Source organism: Terrapene carolina, unplaced genomic scaffold (genome assembly GCF_002925995.2).
Source record: "Terrapene carolina triunguis isolate 2854851 unplaced genomic scaffold, T_m_triunguis-2.0 Scaffold234, whole genome shotgun sequence".
NCBI classification, from domain to species: Eukaryota; Metazoa; Chordata; order Testudines; family Emydidae; genus Terrapene; species Terrapene triunguis.
The window spans coordinates 7,393,064-7,417,253 of NW_020664585.1; the positions used below are offsets into that span (position 1 = coordinate 7,393,064).

The following is a 24,190-nucleotide window of genomic DNA, read 5'->3' on the forward strand; positions in this document are numbered from 1 at the left end:
TTGTACATGTTTTCATACCAGAAGGGTTGTACCAATTTCTTTTAATCAATACATAAAACTGATTTTAGTTAAGGTGCAAAAACTGTGTAGGCAAGCGCTAAGAGTTGGTATCATGGTCAAATTATGCATGCTTTATTAGTGCTGCTGTATTTGTTTGAATTCATGTCTGGCATACTCACACACACCACTATATCTTAATCTTGTTCTGAATATGGTTTTCTCTAGGCATGAGATGATCTGGAAGATTGCAACTTTCAAACTGAAAGAGAGGTGGAATACTTGGGTGAATTTATTCCTGCATTAACACACCTGCAAAACAAACAGATTATGCTCTGAGGCTTTCTATGGAGTTTCAAACTAAATCAACTACCTAAGAATAGGGATCTTTGGAAACATGTACTATTATTAAAGGAAATTTAGACTTTTATTTAACGGCTTTCAGCTAGGGTGTAGGTGTTTCCAGCTACTTGGCTTTTCTAATTAGAGGTCTGAGAAACAGAAGAAGATAGCAATGAGATTCTGTAGCTTTTTAAACTAATTTGTACATTTTCCATTACTGTCGTTTTGTATGGAGAAACAAGCTTGATTTTTAAAACAAAACAAAAAACACCCCTTGATTCAGGAAAGCTTCATCAAATAGAAAAACTGGAGAGAGTTGACAATTACACAGTACAGACAGAAAAATTAACATAATTGTCTCATATTTTCCTTTTCCCTTAACAGATTTGCAGAGTTCCAGTTTATTAGGGCAAAGGCTGCTAAAGCCCTGAAGGTAAAGTATCTCAACTCCTAAAGAAACCTGGTATTTAGATGTCTATATTCAAATATCTTACAACACATAACTACACTATTCTTGAACTAATAACAGCTCATGGTTTCAAAGATTTCCCCCCCCCCGTATGCGTTTAGTTTTGGTGACCAATCTTATGAGAACATGTATAGGATCATTCCAACTCAAATACTTTGTTCTAATAGCTTAATATATTCAGTTAATTTACTCAGCAATTTTTCTATTATAGCTCGCTTACAGAGCTTAAATGAACTAGTCTGTTGCAGAAAAAAATCAATGTCTTAGAGATAATGAACTTCTATTGAAACAAAAGAATAAGAAAGATCCCTCTTTTAACTCACTTCAGCTGTGCTGCCTGTGAAACACTGCCAGTTAAGACAAGTTGTAAGCTGTATTAGAGTACATCTAGTCTACATGAAAATGTTTGTTGTTGGTATCTCATTCTCCCAATCCCCCACTATTACCCTTTTGTTTGCCTCACATACCTGTTACATGTTGTCTTTAATCAAACTCTTTAGCAGAGGGACTCTCTTATGACATGTTTGTACACTGCCTCTCACAATGGGGCCTTGATCATTGGTTGCATGCTCTATATGCTACAGTAGTATAAATTATATTGTTTATATAGATGCTTACACCATCAAAGAATCCTAAATGACATCCAAATGAATAGTACAGCAGGATTTACATTTTTCAAAAAGAATGAAAAAATCCAGTTAAAGAACAACATCTATACAGGTGTGCCTGTAAACGTATTTTGTTTTTTACCAAAACACAGGTTCTATGATACATTACTATGCTCTACAAAAGTGATTTAGTACCTTTTATATAGAGACAGGGACAAGTACAAAAGTAGCCAAAGAATTTGATAGGTTTGAAATCAAACAGTAGTGGCTTCTTAAGCTTTTCCAGTGTGGCCCTCATCTTACTCGATGGACAAACAATGGAATGGTCAAGATGTTCTTTGTCTGCATTTGTAATTAATTGTTCAGTGGTGATTCAGGTACTGTTTGGTGGTAGACAGGCTTCTGTGCACAAGTGTCAAAGTTGAAATGCACCATATATACTTTTATTCATTACAACATTTTGTTAAAGCCTTCAAACTTAAAATGATCTCTTGCTGTAATCAGTGTGGTAAGCTGTCCATCAGTATGCTCCAAGTAAGAGGATTCTATTGTATTTATAAAATCACTTTAGCTATTTTTGAGTTACACAACTAGAGACAAAAGTGGCTTTACTATAAACAGGGAGTACTATGGACTAAGGCAGGGTTGGAGTACTAATGCTTATCTTATGTTTTCATAACCATTTGACATGAGTGAATGCAACTGAGGGTGGAGTGCTAAATGTTTAGAAACCTGCTTCCTGACCCAAATCCTGCTTCTATTGAAGTCAAGGAGGTTTGTCATTGATTTAAAGTAGATCAGGATTTGGGCCTCATTACATAATTCACTCCAAAGAAATCAGAACAGTTACTGCAGTCTCCCTAGGAACTCTGTGTTACGCTACTGGGGAAGAGGAGTAATTAAATACGAACAATCCTAGCTTGTGAACAGGCATTGATTTCCCCTCTCAGCCTTTCGCCGTTGGTATCATTTCAGGGTCTTCCACTACCTTGCGTTGGGCAGAGAAAGATGCTTCACTTCATACCCCGCCTGTTACTGTAATTCTAGAATCTAGACTAGACTAGGGGCTGCAGTGGGTGGAGGGAGAGAAGGAGACAGTGTGAGAGAGACAATGCTTTGCTGGGGAGCCGCTGCCGGGGAGGAGCGGCAGCAGCTGCTGGTTGTGAGTGGCTGGCCGGGAGCTGGGAGGGGAGGATTCCCTCGCCTGTGAGTGGATGCTCCTGCCCCCAGCAGTGGCCCGGGCCGCCCGCTGGGGGCGCCCTTGCGCTCCCTGGCTGGGTTCTCGCCAGGATGCGAGCAGTTGCTAGGCTGAGGGTCGGGCCGCCGCGGCTGCAGGAGCAGAACGTTCCGCGCCTCAGCCCTTAGCGGAGCGAGCCGCCGCTTCTCCCGGCCGCCCAGCGGGCTCCCCTGCCAGCAGCATGAACACCATCAAGAACGTGCCGGCCCGCGTGCTGAGCCGCCGGCCCGGGCACAGCCTGGAGGCGGAGCGGGAGCAGTTTGACAAGACCCAGGCAAGGCGGGGACGGCACCGGCAGGAGGGTGCTGCATGGCACGGGGAGCGGGGCAGGTGTGCGGCGGCAGCGGCATCCACCCTGCACAGTTAGGGGGGCAGTGGGATGGGCAGCACGATGGTCGCCGAGCGGGGAGGGCGGAGCATGCAGCATGCCTGCTGCGGGGACGGGGTGAGAGGAGCATCTCTGGGGCGCGGGGGCTGTTCTTTGATTCGGTTTCCCCGCGCTAATTCGTTTCCAGCTTGGGGAAGCCTCAGTGTCGGTAACGCAGGTAGCGGTGCCTAGCAAACCTAATGTGTGGGGGGGGGGGCGCTTAAGGTGGAGCCGGGTCTGTGCTGTGGAAGGGGCTGGAGCCGGGGTCACGCCGGAGAACACCACAGCGAGGGCTGAGCAGTCAGTGGATTTTGCTGGGGGAAGTAAATACATAAAGGGCTTGTGTTCACTGAGTCGTGCTGGACTCCCATAGAGAAAAGGGGTGTGTGTCTGTCTGTCAATGGTTTCTGGGATCTCCACTGCTTCCCAGGGCAGGCCTGGGCTCGTTACAGCTCCGGGGACTTGTGATCCCTGGCTCAGGCATTTTATCTCTGGCTTGGCTACCTTTGCTCTTTCATTTTCGTGAATAAAATTCATAAAGTTTAAGACGGGGGGGGGGGGGGGCAAAAACATCTGGATGTGAAAAGCCCACTGTTGATTGCATCGATACAGTTTACACTTCCTGTAATAAACAAGGAAACTGTGGCCTGTCTAAATCACAGACACCTTCAATCAGGTTATGCAGTGGCCATGCCACTGCCAACTCAGCTCTTTCCTTTTTTGGACTAGGGTGTAGTATGTGTTTTGGGTGGGTGTCAGGAAGTGGTCTTACAAAAGATCAGATCAGGCTGGTTTGTTTTGTACAGATAAAAGTGAATCAGTCTTGCTACATTTCTCTTTTGCTCTGCCTATAAGATTTTTATTTTTAGAAACTTGTTGCAATGACGGTACTCTTTCTAGTTGTCCTAGTATATCCGGTTTGACATAGTTACAGAAGCCTGATGCAGGAGCAAACCTGTTTTTCTTTCCATTGGCAAAACAGGTCCATTATTATCTAGGAATCTGAGAGGTGAAAGGTTTCACATGTAATTGACTCTGATAATGTTATGTGTATATTAAAATATACACCCTTTTGTTTAGATATGTGATGTGGATTATTTTTAACTTTCTTTAGTATACCTGTTTCTCTGAAAATGAACTTGACTGTTTTTCTAGCAAATGGAAAAATTTGGCTTTTCCATGTGTTGTATACCTTTTATAATCGATTTTAAAAATCAGGTGTAGAAATGTCTGTGGGTCTTGAGTTTTGTGAGTTAACATATGGTATAAAGATGCTTCGAAATAAACTACAATACAGATATTTAAAGAGGAGACCTAAGAATACAGGATTTGCGGGATGGTTGTTCATTTCATTATTATTTTATTTGGAGTTCAAGCCCTTCCATAATTGAAAGTCTGTTACATTTTTTTAGGAGGCATAAGCAATTAACTCTGTTATTTGCACATGGAAAAGATAACTGAATTGTCAATTGGTATGACGCTTAAAATAAGAATAATGTAGTCATAGTTTTCCACAATTTAATAACTTTAGGGAGTTTTAAATAGCTGTAATTTCTAATTCAGGTGTTTACTAATATAATACACTAAATAGGCTAATCAAAATTGGTATTTGAGATTTGGCCAAGATACTGAAAGTATAAGCAAAAATAAAATAGATTCTCCATTAAACTGAAACAGAGAACTCTAGAACAGATATTGTAGAATAAGAATCTTCAAAATAAATTTTGACACGATCAATTTTTAGAAAGTTTTTAGGTTTGTATAGAAGTGTTGACACTAAGATCTTGATTCTGCAAACATTTGCACATAAAAGAATAATTACTACTTCTGGGTATGTTTAATATATTATACATAGAATTATTTAAAAGTAATATATATCTGTGTGCTTAAAGATAGACTCATGGTGTTACAAGGAAGAACCTCCTTTCTGTTCATGTTCATAAAGCAGTTTCTAATAAGTAGACCTCACTGTGTGTATTTTGAGAGGATACTGCTCCTGCTTATAGCTTTATTTATTAAGTCTGATTTCAGTTCTTTGTAGGACATACTGATGATGAGGCAGCCATATTTCTATGGCTGACTAGATGTATTGGGTCACTTCCTCAAATAGCAAGTGAACTTAAATTCAAGCAATAATCATGTGAAATAACAGAAAAAAGATGTGATCTCAATTAATGCTATCCTCCTCAGGCCCCTTGCGGCAAAATTGAATAATCTCTCCTAATTTGGCCCACAAGATTGTGGAGTCTTTTCTACTTAGTCATGCAGTTCCTATGCATGTGTATTTGGTTGTTTGGGAGGAGGGGCAGTGAATAAGTTACATACTGCACCTAAGGCATGATAAAATAAGTCCAAGCCAGTTTATCCAAGAGTTGTATATTGTGAGTTCACTGACATAGCAGATACACAATTGCTGAAGTAATTGGTTTTACAGTTTTTTCTTTGCTTCTTTCTTACCTGTGTGTAAAATATGCACACAGGGTCTGCTTTTTTTTTTTCTCTCCAAAGGTGCTAAGCACCTGCAGATCTCACTGACTTCAAATGGGTGCCCAGCATTCCTGAATATCAAGTTTCTAGCTCTTTAATTGCCTGAGATTGATGCTGCAGGACTATCCCCTTTTAAATGATTGCACTAAAGAACAATAATAAACCCTTAAGAAAAGATTTTTTCCACAGTGTTATCTTCTGTGTAAACACTTCAAATATTGGCAAATTATTGAATAGAAAGTTTTATAACTCCAGGCCGATGGGCATGAGGGTCTTGGAATTCAGTGGTGCTGCTGAAGGTTAAAGGAACAGCAGCAACAAAGAATGCTGAACAAGTACTCTATCAACACAGAGTGCAGGCCAGGTAAACATGCTGCACCGCTGTTCTTTGCTGCCCTTCAAATGACTTAAGTCTTGTCGTGATAACCTTTTTTAAAATAGAGGTACTAAAGTCTTTGTGTTTGTCCTGGTCCCATATTATCTTCTGTAGATCACAGGCTGTTCTTGTGCATAGACTAAAAACAAAACCCCGGGCCTGTTACACTCATGACCCTAGTGTAGGATGGACTCTGGGATTGAAAAGTTAAGTACATTTATATTTGGCAAAGTGTAATAGAAGCAGATTCACTCCAGGTGCCAAAACAAATGGAGGAGAGAGAAAAAGGAAGAAAAAAATAGACATGATTGACTTTTAAAAGGACAAAACACTTCTTCACCCAGAAGACAGCTAGAAATAAACATGGTTTTTTTTCTGATTGCTTCCATGCAAGCGACTGCTATAGTTGCCCTAGAGATGTTATGTGATCTCACATAACAGGCATAGTGGCCTGCAGCATTGTGAATGGGAGTGCCGGTTGCTCAGGAAAATCTTTCTGTTCTGATATGGTAACCCTATGGAAAAAAACAGAGCTCTTTTGGAATGGATAGCACTGAACAAGTTTTTCATCTCTAATTTCTACTGCTATCACATACTGCAAACAGACAATGTTATGTCTTGTGGCAATTCTAATGTTTAGTGCGTGAAAATTTTCCCTTCCGCTCCCTACTATAAGAATATCTCGAGTGATCATTTATTTCTCATCTTTTCTCCTGACAAAAGGGGCTGATCAGTTTCTTCTTGGAATAATACAAAGGGCATCTCCTGTGGCCTGCTGTGGGGAACCAAGTCTTTAACTCAACCTGCTAATTCAAACACCTGATCACTTCTCCTGTCACATAGCTGTTGCCCCAGATGTTCTGATAGTTCTTTCTCTCTGCAGAGGGAAGGAATCTCACTCCATGTTGCCCTGTCTCACTGGCTAACTAATATGCCCACACTACAGTAATGGGAGCCATAGATAAGTATCCAGGTTAGCTAGAACAAAGTGAATGAAAACAGGCCCAGTCTCAGTTTCCTTGTAAACACCACCAAACAGTATGAAAAATTGCTGACTTTACTGCTGCTTTGTTCCTCCTTTTCAGTTTGTCCAGCTCTGCCGGGAAAGGCAGGTAGCTGATTAATGCCTTCCTGAAGTGCGTTCTGTAGCATAACTGGCATTTACTGAGGAAACTGAGGCTATCTTTTTGTTGGGAGAACCAAACTTGCAGTTCAGGTTCCCTTTGGACAAGTCAGTATAGAAATCTGACAGGCTCTTACTTTAGAGAGACAAGGTGGGTGAGGTAATATATTTTATTGGACCAACTTCTGTTGGTGAGAGGCACCCACTTTGTGTGTCTATCCTGGGACCAACATGACTAGAATAGCACTGGAAGCAAAGTTCTTACTTTGTTAGATTTACCTGCTATTGTTATAAGTAACCCCTCTGAACAACTGAAAAGAGACTAAAGAGGAAATATTTCTTCATACTTTTTCAGTTTGCTTTGTGCATTTATCACTTTGGGTGTAATTACTATCAGTTTTCCCCATAGTCTCTGTGTGGGTCTTTCACACAGCCACAGGAGGGAGAGATTTTTTTCTAAAATAGGAAAATAGAATTGCAAACCCATAAATATTGTCAAGAGGTTAGTGCCCAAAACTAGTGTAAATCATTTGTTTTATATTGGGAAGATTTCAAATTGATGACATCTTTTTAAGTGAAGTCTTGATCATGCAGCCATTTATCTGTCCGGGACCAAATTTCCTCTCCGCAAACTAGATGGTTTAATTTAAACAAATATCTCTCAAGAGCTTTCACTTTCATGAGCCTTATAGGAGAGTGCAAGATGTCACTAGTAGCACTGTGCATATAACTAGGTTTTGGTGTGTGTGGGGGGGCGTTCTGAAAAATTAAAAATAACTTGTTTTAGCTCAACCTAAAACGATTTTAAAAAATTGGCAAATTGAAAAGTAAAAAAATAATTTTTTCAGATCAAACTAAACAATTTGTTCAACCTGAAATTAAACATTTTGTTTTGTTGAGCTTTTTAAAAAGTGTTTTTAAATAAAATGGAAAGCAATTTTTAAATAAGTCATTTTGAATCGGAAAAAAGTCTTTATTTTTTTATGATTTTATTTTAGGATTTGACTGAAACAATTCAGCGAAATTTACTTGAATTCACAAAATGTTTGTCGACCCAAATCTGCATTTATCATCCGGGGGAGGAGTTTTAGCAGAAAAATTTCATCCAGCTCACATAATTAGTGCTGCAAATACTCCAGATAGAAGTGAGAGGTTTTATTAAAGTTGCAGGTGCACCTTTAAATGTATCTGTGCTAAAAATTACTGTGTGCTTAGGCTAGCTGGGGCGGGTGCCTGAATCAGTTCAATACATTTTGGTGAATTCCTGAAGTCGCTGGCTAATAACGGTATGCCTTATATGAAACAGACCTCTTTAATTTGTACCACCCAAAGACACCTTTAATGTAACACTGATTCCAATGACTGAGTTGTTGTTTGTTTCAAAAACGTACATCAACGTAAAAAACCCTTCAAAGTAGTAGTAAATTATATTGATGGGCATTTTTAAAATTTAATTAGAGCAGCCCCTTTGATTGATACAAAGACAATAAGAGAGTATCACATTGAGGTCCAATTGATACCAGTGCAGAATGAGCACTATTCTCTGATATATCACAGCTTTGTGACTTTGCTATCTTTACTGTATGGTTGCTTAAGGCGATCTGTTGTACTTCACTGAAGAATATTGTTGTAAGTGTTGGCACTTCAGCTAAGAGACTGAAACTAAAACTGTTGTATCAAAGGCTCATAGAGGGATTTCCTCTTTGCATTACAAGTAGTTTCTATTTCCAAATAAAGCATCCCTTACCTAGAACGGTTCCCCTCACATAGTCACCTTTATGCATCTAAACAGACTTCCTCATCCACTCAGCCCAGCTGGGAGCAGATGCCAAGGCAGAAGATGACACCATCCCAAAGGAAGTGATGCTTGTTGACATGCAGTCACAAGGAGGCCTGATTGTACATTCCATTCCCAAACAAGAATCGCCATTGAGCAAAGCAGGGCAGTGCCTGTCCACATTGCCTCGTGACTGCCTCTGAATAAGCCCGACCTCTTCTTGAGTCACTTCCTCTGGAATGGTGTCACTTTGCCCTTGGCATCTGCTCCTGGCTGGTCTGGGTGACTGAGGAAGCCTGCTCAGAAGCAGGAAACCTTCTGTAGAGTATGGCACACCGTACCAGGTGAGGGACACTCAATTAGTAGAACAAGTTGGCAGGAGCCATTGGAGCAAGGAGTATGAAGGATTCAAGAAACATATACTGGCCAGCACCTTTTCTTGGCAGTAACCCTTGTGGAACTGTCTAGGGCTATTGTTGGAATACGTGATTGGAGAGCTTTGAAATCCTTATTCTGTGCTCACACTTTCATTTGGGTATTACAGCCTGATCCTGCGATGCTGGGAGCTCTTAACTCCTCTTCTCAAAGTCAGTGGGTGTTAAGGACCATCAGCACCTTGCAGGATTGAGATTCCTGCACCCCTTCTCCCCCATGCTGGAGCACTCTTTGGATCTAGGAGTCAAATTGCGGAACAGTATGAAAATTGCTTCAGAATGACTGCAGTCCAGTTTCTGATCACCAGTAGCTTCATGCCCCCACATCCCTCTGGCTTATCTTTCCCCATGTAGATCATTTATAGAAATGTGAATAATCCTCTTTTTCATTGTTTGTTTTGCTACTTGTGTGCCTGTGTGGGTGCCTATATAAAACTTCCATTTGAATTATTTAAGCATGATTTAATAGGAACACTGGTCTTAAATTTTGTTGTTCCGTAACTCTACATTTTGGGGCTGAATTTACCCAGACAGTGTCCCTATAAGCATACATGCTGGAGGTGTTAGTGAGTCCATGACAGATACAGGCATAGAACCCAGGAGTTGTAAAGTATAGTCGGGAATAAAATCCTGCTGGGTTTTGCATTCCTTACGCATTCAAAGATAACCATCTCCACTAGAAGATTCAAAGATCAAATGAACCAGGCAGATGCCCAAAACACAATGTATATTTCCACTTGGAATCACTTTCATATTGCATTTGGTTTGTTTAAAAGGGGGGAAAATGTTAGTAGGACACTTATCCTTTTAAGCAGCCATTGGGGATTAGGCCAATTTGACAAGCCTTGGGCCAATTACTGTAAAAGGTTTACAGTGCACTGTTCTGCTCCCAAAAATAACCCCCCAAGGTGGCCTTACAGCGAACAGTATGCACCGTCATACAGGAAACTCGATTCCACCTCTGTCATGGGGAAGATGATGGCACTTTAGCATCACTGCCTCATGCAAAACAGTTGGAAGAGCAGTGGGTGGAAGTATCTAGCAGTAATTAATGTGGTCTGACATGAAAGAGTGGGTGAAACACCAGTCTTCATCAATCGGACTGTGTAATCCTGAGGTTTAGTCACTCTATTGGTACATAAGAGTTTTGAGTAAGAGACTATAGTCTGGCGTAATGGGGAAAAAATCTGGCCACTTGTTGTCCCTTCATAACTCATCAAAAGTCCTGATTCTGGAAATAAATATAGGTAGGGTAGGTGGGTCTGGCTCCAATGAACTATGTATTCAGTGAACTGGAGTGCAGGTTACAGCTCAAGAAAGACTCGGAAATGGTCTTAGCTATTCTTTCTTCCATAACATCATTTTAACCTACTTTGCCCTGCTAGACCATCTGCCATCCAAGTATCTCACAAATGCTTTATAAAGACTAAAGAATGAAAAATATCTGAAGCAGGTATTTATTTTCCCCATTTCTCAGCTGGAGGAACTGAGGTATAGAGGTGATTTTTTGCCCAGAGGCGCACAAAATCTGTGGTAGAGTTGGGAGTAGAACCCAGGTGTCTTGACTCCTAGTGCTGTTGTAACGCCCACGGACCCCAGTCGTCGGCAGGTGGGATCGAACCTGGGATCTGTGGAGCTTAGTGCATGAGCCTCTACTGCATGAGCTAAAGGCCAACTGGCTGTCTGTTAGCTAAGACTGTAGAGCAAACTCTTCATTCATTCATTCATTCAATCAGTCTCTCTCTCTCTCCCTCCCTATGGGACAGAACACCACACCCAGGAGGTATGTGGGTTACACTGTGCCTTAACCCAAGACCTTCCTTCTGAGGTTACTTGATGTATAGTTGTGTCCAAAGTCACTAGAGCATTCCCCCCAGCCCCTGTCTTCTCTGAGCACACAGGATACCAAGAGACTGTGAGGGCCATTGCTGACTTTGTTGCATCTTGGATATGCCTGGAACAGAAGAGCCAATTTTCCTACATTCTGCACCATAAGGCTAGAGATACTGAAAAGGGAGGGTGTGGAATTATATAAGTGGTTCAGTGATATGAAACAGCCCCCGATACTCTAAATTCAGGCAAATATAATTTCCTACTTGGGCTACAAACAAATCTCACTTTAATCTCTGTACATCTTGTTCTGTCAGACTGAGTAGCTTCCCCTGGGGGGCCATTCTATCCAAGTACCATTCACCATCCCAGAGTAGCGGGAGTTTGTTAAATGAGCAGCAGTGAAAGAGTTAATCATATTCATATTTAAATTGTCTCCACCGAGCTATGGCGCTAACATCCCAGTCAAATGAATGGGAGGCAGTTCAGAACGTTCAGAGCTATTGCAAGGTTATACTCATAGGCATAAAAAATAAGTCTAAATTCAGTAGAAACAAATGGGGTCACTATGTCTGGCATGCCATACGATACTGGCTCAGTCAGAGCCTGACTGGCTGTAGAAATGCCAGAATGGGTACCGTCTGCTCTGTCATATAGTGACTTCAGCATTTTTTTTTTTCAAATTGCATAAGGGGATCCCTTAAAGAGTTGAGCAATCAGAATTTGAACACCTATCAACCCTGTGATGTTTTTTCCAATGAAGATCAGTCTAGGAATTGCCAGTCCTTACCACAATCCTCAGAAAAAGTGAAGGGTGAGTCTTGGACTGGGTGGTCATGAGTGTGAACTCTTCAAGGTGAATATTCCAATTGACCTACTTCAAAGACATCCTCCAATCCCTGCAAATATGACTTTCCTAAGGCAGCTCAATGAGTAATGGCCTCTTGCCATGGAAATTAGACGTTGACAAGGGCATTGGCAGTACATCCAGATTTGATGATTTGCTGGCCAGTGGAGAACTGAGACTGAAGAGTCAAAAGGATGAATCTGGGCTGAACATGAGCACCAACTAACAATTCAGGGTCAGAGCGCTAGATAGACAGGCATGTGAAGTTGGAGGGCCAGATGCGCAGCTGTGATAAATCAGACACTGAGTGAGATTTAAATTTAATAATGACAATTTATTAATACAATTCCTAGCTTTTATATAGCATGCTTCCTCTATAGCTCTCAAAACAAGTCAATATTATTCCCATTTTACAAATGGGGAAACTGAGGCACAGAGCGGTAACATGTCTTACCCAAAGTCACTAGCAGGCCAATAGCAGAGCTCAGAGAGAACCCAGGTCTCCTGAGTCCCAGTGCAGTATTCTGTCCACTAGGCAACACTGCCTCTTTCTACCAGCTGAGGGTCTGGCCCTCCATTTTTAATGCTTTTGTCTCCAGTCCATTTGAATCATTACAAATATTTCTTCTCTTGCTCTAAAGCATCTTAATTGATTCAGGGCTTTGAACTTTATAACTTCGGTTATAAGCCTGAGTGACTGGAAAATAAATGTAACACATGGACAATAGATCAATATTGACATTATAGGTCTGTACATAGACTTCACATTCTCCTTCTGCTTCAGTTTTTGTGCCTCTTATGTGTAAGTTTAAAAAAACCAACAGCACTCCACAGAGTGGAAGGCTCAGGGAATTAGTAATAGAATACACAGCCTCTCACCTCAGGTCCTTGGACTGAAGCCGAGATCAGCTCAGTACAATCTGAAGCTCGCTATAGTCTGACACCTTCTTAGTAAGTTGCATCAAGAAGGTTTGCGTGTTTATGTTCCCAAGAGTCAGGTTCCACATCCCAGTTAGCATCCTGGTGGCAGCAGAGAGAGACCAAAGGCAGAGTGGATTTTGGAAGCTGAATTCGCTTCTCGCTACTGTGGTCTCTCCATAGCCAGGGTGGTGCACATTGACAGTGACGTAGCTTCTCACTCTGTTCTACCTGTTCTGTGGACAATAGGTTCCCAAGTGGTCAGTGTGGCCTCATCACAAGCAGTTCACTTATGTTCAACTTTAAATCAAAATCTATGTAGCGAGGACTTATAAGCAGGGAATTGATGGCCTGGGAAATGCGAGGTCCCTAGTAATGTCATGTCAAAAGGAGAGCAAGGATTGACTCATCAAAATGCCAAACATAATCCTCTTCCACCCATACCTCTGGACCGAGGAACCTGAGGAACGCACGATAAACTCCTCAGTTGACTCAGACTAGTGTCCAGCTTGGCAAATATCATCTCCCTTTCCATTACAGTCTTGCTAAGGCAATGCATCTGGAAGAACAAGCTGCTAGTGTTGCTACAGCTGCTTCCTGTGTTCTGGCTCAAGGAGGCTTCTCTGGCCAGCTTTCCTTAGAGCTTGTCTACAACTGGAAATTACCAAGATAGCTGTTCTGGAATGGCTCTCTGACCCCACTTATTCTGGAATAAGAGTGGGCGTTCAGGGTCTCCTGTGAAAGTCGTTATTACAGAATAGCTATTTCAGTAAAGTTCCAAGTGTGGAGAGGTCCTTAATGCCCAGGCCCTGAGATCTCTCACTGTCCTTTGTGGCACTTTTCCCAGCCTGGCTGCAGAATCGCACTAAATGCCACTCTCAGGTTATCCCTGCTACAGCAGAGAGTGGAAGCAGGAAGCCAGATGACCTGGAATCCTACTAGATAGCCTTTGGGGCTGGAGCCATCTCACGTGGCCCTCTGCCTTAGTTAGTGGAGGCAGGGTTACTGTTTGTCAATAGTGCATGAATGAGCCTCTGTCTCACTGCCTTGTGGTCAGAGCCAATACCTCACATGTTCTTCAGGGCTGGGCGACTTCCTGGACAGACAGAAGAGTGGTTGCTCAGGTCTCAAATCGAAGCAGAGAATGCAGCTTCCCTGGTTAAAGCCTATAAATAAAGGAATGAGATCACTGAACTGGGGAAAAAGGAAGTTCCTCGTTGGTCAACATTTGCCAATCTAGCCCTAGGGCTAACTCCTGCCTCCCTTGGTGTAAACAGAGCAGCTCCATGGTCCATTATTAGTCATGGAGTTGCAGATCCCAGAGGGACATGGTGTCATCAATGACAGCTGCTTGCGGGATGGCAGACTCGTCCTTGCCAGGGAGTAGTTAGAAGGGTGCAGTGAGCTCCTTAAAAAAATGTATCCGCATCCTTGCTAATTGCCCTGGCCGCCATATACTCCCAGGGCCAAAGGCAGCTGTAGCGTGAGCAGACAATGGCATAACTTCACAGGCTTTTGTACCCAGTTACAGCAGGGCTGAAACTGGCCTTTGATATCCCAGGGTAGAGCTGCCATTACACACAATGGGATCCCCAGTCAGAGATTTAGTGACATGTTAGAAAAAAAACAGATAAAAGAGCCAATCCCTTTCCTCCCTCCCTCAATTCCCTGCTGGTCACCGAAAGAGGTGGCATCCCCAGCACATGTAAAGTGTGTGTACAATGACCTGCTTGCCTATGCTGGCTAGAGACTGCTGCATTGCATCCATCTCAGAGCTCTTCTCTGCTTCATTCCACATTCGTTGTAAAGCAGCCTTACCATCAACCCCAGGACCGCTCTATTTAGTTTCTTTTTAAAAGAGTGTGAATTTAAAGCTTGTGAAATTGATAGCCCTGGTGACCAAAGTTCCTTCTGTCATGCTGTCTGGAGTAGCTCACAACTGTGAGTGCCCACCTCAGGGCAGACACCCCAAACTGGTGGTATGTTCTACAACTGGATGTCACCAAGCCAGTAACTAACTAGATCACTAGACCAGTCTTACCATGGAGTCACAGACAGTCCCCTTAGACCAGTGGTCCCCAACCTTTTTCGTCTGGACGAGCCACGGAGGACCGTGGCGGCGGACGCGCATCCACCGAAATGCCGCCGACAAGCAGCAACGTCAATAGGTGTCGCTGCCGACAAGCAGCGTCATCCAGAGGTGTCGCCGCTTCTCGGCAGCATTTCGGCGGATGCTGGTCCACCGGCCAGTACGCGGGCACACTTAGACGCCCCGGCGGGCGCCATGGCACCAGCAGGCACCGCGTTGGGGACCCCTGCCTTAGACTCTCCAGCCTATCTTGCCACCCACACAATCTGGATTTTGTGATAATGATCACTTAAACCAAAAATCACACCAGATCAGGTTTCGACCAGTCACTTACCCCAGATCAATTGGTATTCCAGATCTTACACCAAAGACAACACTGCCAGCCAATTCATTAGTAAACTAACTATAGGTTTACCAGCTAAGAAAAGGAAATGGGAGTTATTGAGAGGTTAAAGCAGGTAAAATATATTAACAGGTGAGTCACAGTCTGTAAGTCCAAATGGTGGCAGAGATGTAATAAACTGCCAGTTTCCCCCCAAAAATGTCAAGGTATCCAGAGGTGTCTCTGGGGATTTCTGCTTTTCATTTGGCACACTTCCCTGTAAAAGTCCAAACAATCAGAGAGAAAAGATCTTTCTTTGAATCCATATGTATATCTTCTTTTCACAGAAGATAAGCTGACAGTCTCTCTACCCACTTCGGCTTTTCCTTTGATGAGGAGGAGTAAGGAATGCGCTTTGAGTCTCTGACCTCACGTCACCACACACAGTGGCTATTTGCTTTGAAATTAGCACCTTTTCTGATAAAATCCTTCATTAGCATTCCCCAAGGCTGCTTTGATGTCTGATGAGTTATTTAGTTACAGGGATATTTACAATGGAAATGTTAGCTATTACATTAGAACGGCAACAGATAAGTGAAAACAACACAAGTAACATTTCACTCATTTTCATTAAGTTTAAACACCTAAATACACTCTTACATTTACACTCATTTTGATCTATACCAATACATAAGTAAAATTGGCCTGAATACACTCTAGCATGACCAGGTCAGCCAGCGTCACACACTCTAGCCACACAACTGGTATAGGATGGGCAGTACAAGCTTCCTTGAAGTGACACCCCCAGGAGTGAGAGGATAAGTCTCTGTCTCCATGCCTGTTTAATCCTTACCCTCTCAACACACTGCCAGCAAAGATGCCAGTTAGTGGTCAGGGAGGCAGTGATTTATGGACACCTCTCCATTGGAAACTGCACTGAGACCCACCATATTAATACCACATTAGCACTGAATAGCCATCAATCAGTAAGCATTGTAGATCAGTGCTGGCCTAGGCTTACATGCATCACCGGAGCATATGTACACCTCTACTTCGATATAACGCTGTCCTCGGGAGCCAAAAAATCTTACCGCATTATAGGTGAAACCGCGTTATATCGAACTTGCTTTGATCCGCCGGAGTGCGCAGCCCCGCCTCCCCCAGAGCGCTGCTTTACCGCGTTATATCCGAATTCGTGTTATATTGGGTCGTGTTATATCGGGGTAGAGGTGTATTTGGAACTATACTCCAGCTGTGGAACCACTTCCTTCCTTCGTTTGCATGTGGGAGAGACTTAGATTTTAGCAATAGCTAAAGAAGTGATTTTTCTTGAACTCTTGGCTGAAGGGGAAAGCCTTCAGCGTATAGTGAAGGTGATCCATGTGTTTCCATGTCTGGTTTATTTAGTGATGTGAATTCTTATGTCTAAATGAAACTCTCTCATCAAAAAGTCAGTGGATGGATTCCATCCATCAGTTCAGAAGAAATGGCGTTTCTGGCTAGGACATTTTCACATCACCTTTCCTCTACTCAAAATTACTAAAAGGATCTAACTTCTATTAAAAATCACTTGTTAAAAGTTGTTGTTTGAAACAGACTTCTCTATTTCTTCAGTGCTAATACTTTGAGCCTTACTTTCAGAATTTCTGAGTAATAACAAAAGAAAAATCATACTCATGCTCTAGTCTTATGAAAGACTGGCTGGGACACAGAGCCAACTCTCAGTGGAAGAGAACTGAAAAGCAAGCTCCCGGCCCCCAGAGAAATTAAAACACAACTCCTCCGCCCACGGGATCATAAGGGGCTCAAATCCTGCTCTCCTGTTTGTATAGATGCATAGGCCCATTGACTTTCTCCTAATGCTTGGCCTCTCAGCAAAGAGTGTGAGTGAGTCACATGATTGTGCAATGAGACACAGAACTGATCTCATCCTCTCTTTATTAGGTATTGCAGGGTGGAGGTGAACTGAAAGTTTTCACGGCTTGTAAGTGCTTTGTGACCATATGAAAACCACTTGGGAAGGCTCTGAGGACACACCTGTATGGAATCCTGCCTCAACCCCTAGGTCTGCCGGGTGGGGTTTTAGGCTGACCCTGTAATCGATTTGGGAGACAGAGCATCTTTTGGAATTAACTCCTTGATTTACAGGGACGGGCAACAGCAGGCTCTTGCAGAGATAGTTTAATGGAGGTGGAAAAACAGGTGGACATTGAGCCCTTGGGTCTAAAAGACAGGCGTGTTCTCATGGGAACACTACAGCACACTGTAATAATAATTAGCTCTTAAAGCACATCACAAAGGTTCTCAGTACCATTACAGACGCTCTCCAACTTACACAAGCGTTACGTTCTGGAACGCCTTGCTTAACTCGAATTTTGCGTAAGTCGGAAACGTATCTCCGACCATTACGCCCCCCCAAAAAAACAAAAAACCCCAAACACTCCTATTTCTAGCTTACGGAACTTTTTCCGTAAACTCAGATTTGCGTAGGTCGGGTTTACGTAACTCGGGGAGCGTCTGTATCCCCATTTTTACAGATGAGATGGGAAGCAACTTGCTCAGGGTCACCCAGTAGGCTAGTGGCCAAGCTGGGAATAGAGCCTCATTCTCCTGAGTCCCAGTCCTGTGCTCCATCCACTAGGCCATACTGTCTCCTGGTATCTGGAAGGGTTCCTAACGCACTTCCTCCATGCACACTGTAAACCACCTGTATGGATATTATGAGACTTTACTGGCTGAATAAACCTAGGAAGAATGAAAATAAAATCCTTCGTGCCTGTTTGGTCAGCACAGAAACAGTGCTTGCTACTGGCATAGGACTTGCATTGGTCTGTATCCTGCATTGTAAGTCTTGTTTCTATTAATAAACCATCAGATCACGACTGTTGGTGTATCTAAAATTAATTCCCAGTGACATATTTGACATTTTGTCACTTGCAACCCCCATATTAAGAGCTAGAGTTTAAGGGAGCCCGAGCCTGCAATGCGCTGTGAGGTGCTAAGTACCCTCGGTTCTGATAGGATTGAAAATGGAGTTGAGGGTGCTCAGCCCTTTGAAAGATTAGGCCCTGGGTTAGCAGCTCTGTGAGGGACCTGTGAGTGCATTTTGCCTACGTTTCAGACTGATCAACTTTAGGGGTTAAGAGGATTAGATCAAATTATTGGCTTAGCTACTTTACTACAATTACAGCCCAAATGTCAGTCTAAACCCACAGGCTTCATTAAATACACTGAAAACAAATCCTGCATCTCTTCTCTCCACGCCCATAACCTGTCCCTACGTTAGATCCTTCCAGCCACGCAGGCTGAGTGTGGCTGCACTGTACTGCTGAGCCTCAAATAATCAAGATCTGCAAAAGTAAATTTCATGCTGAGCAAATAACCCAACAGACCTTTCTATAACAACACATATTGGGCATCAGACACCGCACCTGCCTGTGTTTATGGGAGCGGGGATTAATTCAAGTACCTCCAGTAATGAGGGTGGCTGTGCTAAAATTTGTGGAAATCTATTTTCATGCTTCTATCCTACATTCTAGAGGGACAATCAGGCTTCCTGACCTATTTTGTGTGTCACAGCCACAGCATTGCATTGTATGAAGGAACAACTATCTGAGCAGATTGAGCTTAGAACTTCCCTAAACCTAATGTCCTTGGGGTTCCCCTGATTCCTGAAGCCAGACCAGTCTCAAACATCACACCTCTCCCCATTTGGATGCACATGCAGACTGATCAGGTATAATCTGTTTAATTCCTACATTCATTCATTGCTACAGTCTGAATAGGAGGCTGGATCTTACTCAGAGGGACGGGCTCTGAGCTAATAGTTCTTCTGTTCTAAATTCTCCAACTGCTTCACTTTGGTAACTTTACACCTCCTCCTAATTTGTCAGTGTTCAATAACTGTGCTCTCCTGCTCAGCCGGACCCAGCATGCACTAGTTCAGGTGTCTACTGGAATCATTGTCCTCCTCACCAATTCCTTAGAAATAGCTGCTGCCCATCTGTTTCTGCCACACGGCCACTGGCAGGGCCTCCGAAATGCACAAACATCTAATGTCCAAGTGACTAATTCCTACAGCCTTTGCTACCTGGAGGTGTGAGCCTGACAAGTGCTAGATGAACAGGCGTCCTCACCACAGGGGCTGACGCTGATTGGAGGCTATGCCAGCAGTCTTAGAGGAGGGGCCAAGTTATGAATGGGCCATGGAGACTGAGTGCATGTCAGCAGTATTACTCTGTTCCTGTGCTGCACCTGAGAACGTCCGCCTCAAGGGCTGTTGAAACAGGAGAAATAAACTATAGACAGTCTCTGCCCCCTGGAGAAGGCCTTGGCCATGGAATGTTGTACTAAAGAAACCCAAAACAAACACAGTCAGTTATGGAGTCACCAGCTTGGCAGACCCCGAGGGGGAGACGCCAAACAATTTACACGACCTTCTAAAATGGGTCAGCCTCAATGTTTTTTTTTTATAGCTGAATTAATAAGACGGGGTAATGCACCACACTGTTTCAGAGGCATTGGTTAGGAAGAGAAGCCATTCGGTTGCTTGGTAACGGACACAACAGCCCTACCCGGGATAAGTTACCCCTGAAGCCTGCACACTGTTTGATGCTATGAAAAGCAAAGCAACTGGCAGATGCCAGTACAGTGTCTCCATGAGACAACTCACTGAAGGGGCCTTAAGGCAAGTAGTAGACCATAAAAAGTCTTGCTGGGCGGGCTGGTATCTTTAGCATCAGACAAGTCCGCATGTGTGTACACACATTAAAATTGTAGAAGCAAGGCGCTGGTTGCTACTCAAATGATTTTCAAAGTGCTGTCAAAGTATTTACCAGTTAATACCAGTAGCTGGTTCTTGCACTCAGCTACAGCCTAGCTGAAGGCCTAATCCCAAAGGGTGCTGAGTGCCCTTTACTACTCATTTAAACCAGCACCTCTTGACTGCATTCAGTTCCATTTTTAAGTGCAAACAGGGATGATGAAGTGCAGTTTCTCAATCCTAATGCTGACAAATCAAAGACAGCAGTGATCTAAGTTAAAACGTGTTGCCATTAGTGCCTACAGATGATGTGATGTTAATTGGCATTGGGCATTTAGCTGGGTCTGTGTAGATCTCCCCATTCTAGTAGCTGAAGCAGAAACTGCTTATTTTCATCATTTTTTTTCTAGATGTGACCATCCAATGGATTTTTACTGTGCTCCAAAGGGAGTGGGGGATGGAACTGAAAAGTGTATTACAATCCCCAATGCAGGACTCAGAAAGGCCTTTTAATAGCTCAGTAATTAACACTTTTAAGCCCTTCAAAGCAGTCCTGTTCTGCTGAAGAAAGATGCCATTTCCCTGGTCAAAGAAAGCAAACTCACCTCTCCTCCATCACTGAGGAAATCTTTACTCCAGCCTTTGCCTGACGCTGGAGTTTCAGCTGTAGAGTCCAGTAAGCATCAGATCCAAGCGAACAACTGGAAGTGTATGAAGCAGCTGCATTATATACATGCTGATAGATGGGAAGCAAATCTTTTTCTTTTTCTTTTTCTTTTAAATGCCTGTTGTCTAAGATGTGCAGCTGCATGATGAATGGCAGAGTCCTGCCTCCATGGGAGAAGCAGGGAATGAATTAAAAGGAGGACCATTTGCATGATGGGGCTAAGATGGCATTTCCTAAGCTGCCTCTCTCTCTCTGCCCAAATGTCTGGGCAGAGAATTATATCCTGGCCTCCAGCTTCAGGAGGAGTTTTGCAGAAGGCATGTGAAAGCCTGGGTTGTACATCCCTGCCAGAGAAAGGGTGCTTGAGGAAAGCAACCAAAAAATAAAGTTCTCATTCACACGCTGGCTTTCCAGCTCTGATCACCAGGCTGACACCTTTTCCAGAACCTCCTTGCATGGGTGACCTGGTATACTATCATACTACATGATAACCTGGCGCACCCCTAGCCTCTCATATATAGACCCTTCCGTTATTCACAGCTCTTCCCTTTAAAAACAAACTCTTGTTAATTTTGCTGGTCACTCACTGTGTGCGTAGAAACTGTGTCACTGGAGAGAGAGTGAGATTAATTTGATACCTTCCCTTGCCCGGTGTGGAGAGAAGTGAGGTAGGTAGCTCGCTTGTGCTCTGTTTAACTCCTGCCGTGCCATGCAGCTTTTCTCTGAGCAACAGTCCTGCAGGGGGATGGATGGGACGGGTTGGTTCAAGCTCCTTTTCCAGCCCCATCAATGATGATTCCATTGCTACAGAAGAGAGATCGCTCTAAATCCAAGTTTATCTGTATCCATCCTTTTCTTCACCACCAACATCCCTGGGTAGTTATAACTAGCCTTAGGAATTATTATGAGAGATTGTCAATATCCTCTCCTTATTTCCCCACAGCTCCTAGCCCTGTCCTTGGAAGCTGGTCGGGGTGGGGACTCCACTTTGCAGAGTGGCAGGTGTCTTTATGGAGCTCTATAAATATTTCATACCAGGATCGTGATTAGAACACAGTTTGGCCTCTGTGTGGACGGGACCAGACTATGGTACAGGACGGTTGTGGCTCCATCACATTACAATAGGAGGGAGGGATAGCTCAGTGGTTTGAGCATTGGCCTGCTAAACCCAGGGTTGTGAGTTCAATCCTTGAGGGGGCCACTTGGGGATCTGGGGCAAAATCAGTACTTGGTCCTGCTAGTGAAGGCAGGGGGCTGGACTCAATGACGTTCTAGGAAATGGGATATCTCCGTTTAAAAAAAAAAAAAATAGCCCAACGTGGCTACCTTTTGTAGAGCAGCAGTTATTCTACTGCAGTAGCACCGAGAGGCTCCAGTGAGGATTGGGGCCCATTGTGCTAGGCACTTTACAAACTGGTCCCTGCCCCAAGGAGCTTCTGACCCAGACCCATGCTAGCATGGTTATTCCACTCTGGCCTGGGTCATAGATAACCGATGTGCTACTGAAGAGATTCTCTCCTAGTGTTTCTATAGGGGTCTCCCTGTTTCAGTACTGAATTCCTGTGCTTGCAATAAAGGCCAGTTCTTTTCCAGGCCTCTCTCTCCGGTGGAGATTCTAGCCCTGTTTGTCACTACAGAAGTGAGACTTGCGAGCTTGACAGAGCAGCATGTAATGAAGCCTCATCACAGGCTGAAATGCCAATAATTGAATGAATCAAGGCGTTGCTCTTCCCAGATGTGCCTGACATTTAAGGGCCAATGACCTTGGAAATGACTATAAATAGCATGTAACTATTAAACGCTTATCATGAAATTGTGATTTTTTCCCCGCGTCAGTTACTTTAATTGCAAGCTGAATTATTCTCAAGTCCCCACGCCCATTATCCTACACTCGCATGGTATGAAATGCCTCCGACTCTAGTTGCATGGAAATACCAGCATCCTGTGAAATGTAACAGAGTCTCACTATGCTCAGACTGAGCTGTGTTGTGTAAAGCTTTCGCCCAGGCGCTCTGGGAGCGCGGCCTAGGCCTAATGTATGCTGAAGCTGAGCTTTGTTCAGTGCATACTCTGAGCTTGCCCGGTTAAGTTTCCTTGCTGGCTGGCTCTGTGGTATTTGCACTGGCATCTGCTCATTAAACATACAGCCGTGGTGTTTGTGTTCTGGAGATCGGTGACTGGCTAGGCAGGGTATGTCATGCTCCAGTGAACTCTCCTCCTCAGCCTGTCAGTTTGACAAAGAACTGTGTTTACTAGGTGCAGTAACTTCAACTCCAGAGGGGCTGTGGCTTCTGGAGCTGGGTCTGAGCCAGCCCCATTCCCTCCCCACCTTCACGGCCAGGCACCTCCCCTTTTTGGGTGGGTTCGGATACAAATCTGGAGCTATCTTTGCAGTTGAGGCCATCTGTCTGCCTTCCTAAAGCTGAGTGGGCGGATTAGCTATTAAATTAAATGTCCTTGGTGGCTTGAACAAGCCAAGTTGATTCCTTAGCTGAAGTGCTTCCTTAGGAGCCCTGGACAGCTGGGTTTTAAGTGCCCCATTGCTACACTCTCTGTTTCTAAATCAGTTAATGAATGTCTGTGTCCTGGGCGTGCCTGTCTAAGGAGGAGCTGGGCAGCAGCCTTTAATGTTCCTGTTCTGAAGGAGAACGTGAGAGAGAAGGGGGGAGTCAGTGGTCAAATGAGCTTGTTCACCCAACACATCTCACCTTTATATCAGTTGTGGGGGTAGGGGGGATGCGGCCTCCTCCTGACATGGAACAATCCTGTGACAATCCGCCCACTTCCCTAGTGAGCTACTTAACTTGAGACGGGCCCTGACCCGAATGCCCCTGGACTCTGGTAAAATTCAGATCTGTGTGGTTGACTCTCATTTCTCTATGAGGCTGAACCAAAATCTCAGATCCAGAAACCCCCGAAAGTTGGGGAAGTTCTGATCTGGATCCAAACAATGTGGCTCAGGCCCATCTGCTGAGCTGGCTGTTCCCCATGGCAGTTGGCTGGTCCATTACTCTGGTCAACGTGGTGGAAGGATTGGGTTATACAATCGATATTTCCTTCCACGTCAGACCTCCCAGTACGTCTGCCTGGGGCGTTTGACTCATACGTCCCTCCTGACTGCTTTCTGGGCTACCTCTGCTGCTCTTTGCTCTCACCTCTGGAGTCCAGCAGGGCCCACTCCGCTCCTGGGAGTAGCTGGACAACGCTACAGGCTCCACTGTCACCAGAACCCTGAGGAGAACCTGCCTGGTGTCCTCAGGCAGAGTCCAGGCCTTAGGCTGCTCAGTCAGGGCTGGGAGTAGAGGGAGAAAGGGTCTGCTGGGCCCCTTCCCTGCCTCTTGGTTCTAGAAGGTGGGCAGGCCTTGGAGCCTGGCCTTTCCTGCTAGAATTGAACCCGTTGTCTCCCTACTCTGGTGTGGCGTATGCACACCCCATTATGTTCTCCAAGAGAGATGGATGGGAAAACAAGTGGCTGGATGGAGTGTAATCCAGGGCATGCATAAGGGGTGCTGGGAGGGAGAGGGAAAGATGCCAGGGA

At 44.0% G+C, this 24,190-nt stretch overlaps 1 protein-coding gene across 1 annotated transcript in view; it reads left to right on the forward strand.

Moving 5' to 3' along the window:
* The first annotated feature begins 2,719 nt into the window (after positions 1-2,719).
* Positions 2,720-24,190, forward strand: part of HIP1R (huntingtin interacting protein 1 related) — a 57,694-nt gene continuing 36,223 nt past the window's right edge. Inside the window, exon 1 of the mRNA XM_024196166.2 lies at positions 2,720-2,927. Within this exon, the coding sequence (XP_024051934.1) occupies positions 2,835-2,927 (93 nt within the window). The 5' untranslated portion in view covers positions 2,720-2,834. The remainder of the gene's footprint in view (positions 2,928-24,190) is intronic.